General features: G+C 40.7%; 1 protein-coding gene across 3 annotated transcripts in view; it reads left to right on the top strand.

The window, feature by feature from the left end:
• The first annotated feature begins 5,808 nt into the window (after positions 1-5,808).
• LOC311229173 (transcription initiation factor IIA subunit 1-like) overlaps positions 5,809-6,451 on the top strand; it is a 33,129-nt gene continuing 32,486 nt past the window's right edge. For all 3 annotated transcript variants that reach the window (XM_084315232.1, XM_084315231.1, XM_084315230.1), the window contains exon 1: positions 5,809-6,032. In XM_084315232.1, coding sequence (XP_084171358.1) covers positions 6,003-6,032 — 30 coding nt within the window. In that variant the 5' untranslated portion in view covers positions 5,809-6,002. The remainder of the gene's footprint in view (positions 6,033-6,451) is intronic.

Raw genomic sequence — 6,451 nt, 5'->3', positions numbered from 1 at the left:
CATGCATTTTGGCTAAGATCTTGCTAATGAAAATATTTCCAGTTCAATGCTGCCTTCAAATGGAACTTGTGAGTTTGTGGTCTCGACTTCGAAAGTGGTCTCTCAACTCTCATATTGGCCAGTTCCTAGTGTTTGCTGGGCATATGACATATAAATGAGACTTGGATTAAACAGCACAAGTTGTGAGAGAGTTTTGTAAACACGGACGTTTTGCTGTTAAAATAAAATCTCCATTAACTTCAATCCATCAAACTTTTTTTTTTATTCTACATTCACCATTGGAGACATGCGAGAAGAAGAAATATTCTTCATGAATTCAAGGCATCATCACAGGGTGAGTCATTGACATACAAATGATCATTTGTGGATGAAGTGCTCCTTTAATGCATTTATCAATCTCGGCGTTGCCATTTTGAAGCCATGTGACGACGGGAACCCCATCATAATGGAAGCCAAGACGGGTTTAATCATGAGCCACTGCCTCATTGTGCTGTATGCTCCCACCACCACCACAACTGGGGCCAGCAGCTCCTCTGTTGCTATGCAACTGCAGCAAAGAAAGGGAAGAAAAGAAAAGTGTGCATTCTGTACATCTTTAGGGGGCATCATTCCAGGGAGTTGCCGAGATAGAGACTCAAAAGGTTGGCGGTGAGCCTCACAGATATAACATGCCGGTCTGCTAACAGTCTCTGAAGCCTCCGGTTTACCTGTCTTTACTACGCGGGTCAGCTCTCGTTTTGATCAAAGAAAGTCATCCTTGAGATATGGTTTACTGTAGGCTCTGTGTGGATTCATAAGCACGTTGCCACAAATGTAAGGTACGGGCCCTTGTTTCCCCACACACCGGGTGCCATCACTGGTCATGGTGTGTTGTTGCCTAGAAGCTAGGCAACACACCATGACCAGTGATGGTCATGGTTCTCAACAGGGGTGCCTAGGCACACTAGGGTGCCTCAGAGAGCTGCCAGGGGTGCCTTGAGATTTCTCAAAAAAAAATTATATGATTAAATAAAATGGTCACTAAAAGGCTATATGTTGCAGCTGCACTGTTTTCCATGAAAATACCACATTTTGATAAGTTTGACCATTTCTCAAAAACTGAAAATCATAATTTTTTTTAATATGTTTTGGTAGCTTTTTCATTTGTTTATTGGACAAGTCCGGCAGAGAGGAAGGATGGGAGAGAGATATGGGGGAAGACATTCGGCAAAGGTCACCGGGTCCGGGAGTCGAACCCGGGACGGCCATGCACCACCCTGGCACCCTGAAAATCATTATTTAATAAAACACAGAAAAGGATCACCAAGTTACTCTGGATAAAGAACCCCTTTACAGACAACATTGAGACACAGCTTCCTGACACATCTCATTGAAATGTCATCTGATACCACCTGGAGAGCTCGTTTCAGTGAAGTGCCCCTGGAAACATGTTGGTCTGAGTGTGGTGCTGAGTACCAAGTATCTCATGATACCATTCAGCACCACATATCTGTGTGAAGCTGGCTTTTCATCCATGACAGCTCTGAAAACAAAATATAGGGCCAAGTTGAGCCTTGAGGATGACATGCGTGTTGCCTTGTCAAAGATCTACCCACGTATTGAGAGTATTATTAGTCAGCAGCAGCAGCAGCAGACCTCGCATTGAGCTAGAAATGTCCACTGAGTGAACGAGTGCTTATTAGTGTGGGTGAACCACACTATTGTAATCTATACTATTTATTTATTATTTATTCCGCCGATTTTTGTCCGCTAACTCCTCCCAGAGCTTTCACACCACATACACGTGTAAGGTATAAAAGGACCGGCTTGGTCCAACTTGAGTTGCTATTACTTTTTGGAAAGTTTCACCACAACATTTGGCTACAAATCGACTTTAAGCGGGAAATTTTGGTCCATAAGGAATGAATGGCAGAACATTCTAGAAGATTTGTGATGTCACCGTATGATGTCATAATAGAACATTCTAGAAGATTTGTGATGTCACAGTATGATGTCATAATAGGACATTCTAGAACATTTGTGATGTCACAGTATGATGTCATAATAGAACATTGTAGAACATTTGTGTATATATTCAACAATTCTCTCAGATCTTTAACAGATCTTTCTCATTGTGCATCTTGGAACAGGACCGTTTGGCTACAAATCGACTTTAAACGGGACATTTTGGTCCATAAGGAAACCTGCATTTCTCAAACAAGATGTCTTGCCGACTGTTTTGCTGTGGAAAGGTGAGTGTCCACAACGGCTAGCTAGCTGTCCTCCGGAGGAATACAGACCCTCTCCCGTTGGCCGCTGTGCACAGGCCTCACCCACACTTTCACAATTTCCCCGTGCTGAATTGTCTAGTCTTCTGTATTTATTTATATTTTTTGAGAAATGGTAACTTGGTGATCCTTTTCTGTATTTAAAACAAATACATGATTTTCTGTTTTTGAGAAATGGTCACACTTATCCTAAATGCAATTTTAATGGAAAACAGTGCAGCTGCAACAGATAGCACTAGTGATAATTTTCTGTAATTTTATAAAAAAAAATATATATATGCTATTTGATTTACTACTAAAAGCAGTGTAATGTCAACAGTACTAAGCCATTTAGACCTAAACGCCATTTAGACCTTATTTTGAAAGCAAGCACTTTTGTCATCATTGTAGCAAAAAAGACAGGACCGGAAAAGTCTTTATCGTATATAGGGGTGCCCTGGAATATTTTATTGGACACAGGGGTGCCTTGGCAGCAGAAAGGTTGAGAACCCCTGGCCTAGCTTACTATTAGGGGAGAGGGAAGGGTGGAGAGCAGTGTTAACTTGATTGATGCAGAGTGAGCTGTGTGCTCCATGGTGTCTATATTATCCATATCCACAGAATGTCCGTTGAGGCAAGTTTCCATGGAGACCAAAGTGGAGGGAGGTGAGGTTCTCTTGCCAGCTCTCATTTATTTTAATGCTTTTTTGGTGGGAATTGTCCCTCTGAGGACCTGGACATGACCTTTTTAGATAGACAAGAAGAGCGGGCAGCGGCTCATGAGAACATTCAAATACGTTTCAACATGATTGAAATGTGTGTAATATTATTGTCTCACCTTAAATGCTTTAACTGAACGTGTTCTGTGTCATGGAATGGGGGGACTTTTTTTTATGTTGTGCTATGTGATGTGATCGCACTCTTGTGGTACAACTGAGTTACTACATCAAATGCATTCTTGAAACATGTTGTACTGACTCATACACGTGGAGAGGCAAGCAAGAGCTAAGCTACATGACTGTGTAGTCAATACTCCAAAGAAGCCAATGGCACTCAAGTAATGGGTGGTGAATGTCAAATGGGGGGGGGGTCCTGGTCTTTATTTTACATTGATGCCTATGAGGTGCAGGGGGTCAGTTGAATAGGAATACTGCCCCAATTATTCCTGCTATTCTTATAGCATTTGACAGTCCAATCAGTAGACCTGATTGGTGAACATTAACAACTCTCTTCCATGTCTAAAAAGCAGAGGACCAGGGCTCTCATCTGTGTGATGTCATACCGGACAGGCCTACAGCTGCTCAGTGACCTTAATAATAGGGCACTTACTTTGTGAACTCGTACAAACTACCGTATGTCTGAATTTCTACATTTACACGAGTGTTATAGACGGTTTCAGCTTGACAACATAAACATTCAAAAAAAGGACCCACGTTTATTTCCAGTTGCAATGTTTGCTAATGCAATAGTTGACAGGAAATACACTTTGGTCCAAACTGTTCCCTAGCAACAGAATTCCAGTGAAACCATATCACACATTACACCCCCCCCCCCTTTAATAATAACAACCAATATCAAATCTGAAATTCAGTGGCATTTCTAGGGCTGGGTATAGATAACAACAACAACTACTAATACTACTACTACTACTATTATTATCATCATCATCATCATCATCATCATCATCATCATTATTATTATTAGCAGCAGTATAGTAGTAGTAGTAGTAGTAGTAGTAGTAGTAGTAGTAGTAGTAGTAGTAGTAGTAGTAGTAGTAGTAGTAGTAGTACAAATAATAATAATAATAATAATAATAATAATAATAATAATAATAATAATAATAATAATAATATGCATAACTCTAACCACAAATGTAAATATTTTGTCTTATAGCCAATCCTATAAGAGCTAACCACTAACCATAAAGCTCAGAGATAGCGAACGAGATGTGTGCAGACTGCCACTTGTATTTTCAACTCTTCTATAGCCTACATTTTATTTAAGCCATGGGGAGAGTAACCTATAGGTCAGAGGACATTAGTTAAGAGTAGATGTGAGATGTTGGCTTTAAATACGCATTCCTTTTATTTTATTGTTTTGAGGCTTTTTATAGTTTGATTGCTTCTGATTCTGTCATATTACACTACTAGACAGACTTGGCCACTGGGCCCCTGTTGAGAATGTGGAGCTGAAAATGATAAAGATGTTGTGTTTACAAAATGAGACTTTACCAATTGGAAAACAGCATTGGAGGACAGGGAATCCAACAAGCATAATACAGTATATCTAGCCATTTACGTAAAGTGAATGTAATATGTAAAGTCCTTTCAAATATATTTGTAATTCTCTGTCAGAATGTAATATGATTGGACATTATTATACCGATAATAAAGGTGTCCTCTGAGGATGGGGGTGGGAATGACACAGACCTCCGCCAAGGCTTAACGAGAGTTGCCTATATTGCCAGTCGCAACAGGCCCAGGCTGTAAATCCATGTTTTGAAAGGGGGTTTACCAAAATCAATAGGTTTCTTCCTCTTGTGGGCAAATTGTGTTGGCAATCTGACTATAAATGTAAAATTTGGCCTGATTGTGGTGCTATAGAAAGGGTCATGGGGTCACCAAAATCAATAGGTTTCTTCCTCTAAGGGTTGTAAAACTATTCAAAACTAATTTTGAGACCATATGTCTAATGGGATATATGATATATAATAAAAGTTTGGCCCAATGGTGGTACAGTGGCACTAAAGGAAAGACCATATTATGGTCACCAAAAGCAAAAGGTTTCTTTCTCTAGGAGTTATGAATGTTCATAGCAAATTGTGTCACTGTACAACTAACAGGTCAGGAGATATGTTAATTAGACATTTTAATGTTTAGCCTGATGGTGGCACTAAAGAAAGGTCATGGGGTCACCAAAATCAATAGGTTTGTTCCTCTTGAAATCATGAATGAACAAAGCAAATTTTTCAAGACATCTTGTTCAAAACAGACATACAAAGACAAATGGGGGTGAAAACATCTCTCCACCAACTTGGCGGAGGTAACAAAGATCCCCTATGTTAGCGTGATTCACACAATGAATGTAATAATGCAATGATGCGGCAGTACAATTATGTATTTATTTTTTGCAGCAGCAGTTCCTTCGGCGTGATTATTTTTCCTGTAGCCTATGTTTGCGGAGACGCGTTCTGATCGGCTAGCCGCGTACAGCGAAGACCCTCTGATTGGTTTGGCGCGAAAGGGTCTCTTCCGCATATTCAACAACAATTGATATGTTGTTCCCTAACCTTAACCTTAACCCTAACGCTAAGCATAACCCACTTCGAAAGAGGTCCAAAGCATAACCACTTTGTATTGTGTACAAGGCGGAAGAGACCATTCGGCGCTAAACCAATCAGAGAGCGTCTCCGCAAACATGGGCTACGGAAAAAGATCACGCCTTCCTTCGAAAGAAGTCAAACCCCCGTGCAACATCTCGCGCGACCACAGGGGTTGACCCTGCCCTATAGTCTCGCGCACTCGCAGCTCCATCGCTCAGTATATAAAGGAGGACCGCGGCGGCTGAAGGACGGCTGGGAAGGAAGGCACGGCCCGGGATTGTAAATAACACCGCCAAAAAACCTGTGTTTTATTTACAAAAGTGATGCCGGCTACTTTTAACTCTCGTTCCCAGTTGTTTTAAGTCTTTTTTTTGTAATTTTTTGGGCTCTATCTCTCGCTTATTCTTCGTGTGGTTTTTCACACTACGCGTATAATGGCGAGCTCTGCAAACTCGAATCCAGTGGTAAGGATCAATCTCACAGCACAGTCCGTGGAGGAGGAAACCAACGTTATGATGGGGAATTAACAGCTAACGTTGTAGTTATTAAGCTGTCAATGAGCTGCTTTTATTGACCGCAGTCTAAAGGGGTTCATACTTGCAAAGACTTGGTCTTTAGTTCCATCATTGTCTTCAATAAAAAATTAAAACTATTAAGAGCGTCAATCGGCCATTTTAAGCAGAAACTAGTGCAGACTTGTTTCCAGATGAAACCCATGGTCTCGGTCAGCATGGATGGTGAACAGTTATAGTTATATGGGCATTGTATCAGCTTAGAAGTAAGTTGTGAGTATGTGACCGTTAAAGTAATCTACTATGGGGAACAGTTCCTAAACTATTTCAGACTGCTTTCAAATCTAACAGTAACTGGCCAGCATTAGGTT

This window comes from Notolepis coatsorum (assembly GCF_963971535.1).
Source record: "Notolepis coatsorum genome assembly, chromosome: 5".
NCBI lineage: Eukaryota > Metazoa > Chordata > Actinopteri > Aulopiformes > Paralepididae > Notolepis > Notolepis coatsorum.
This window is presented reverse-complemented; position numbering and strand designations above follow the sequence as displayed.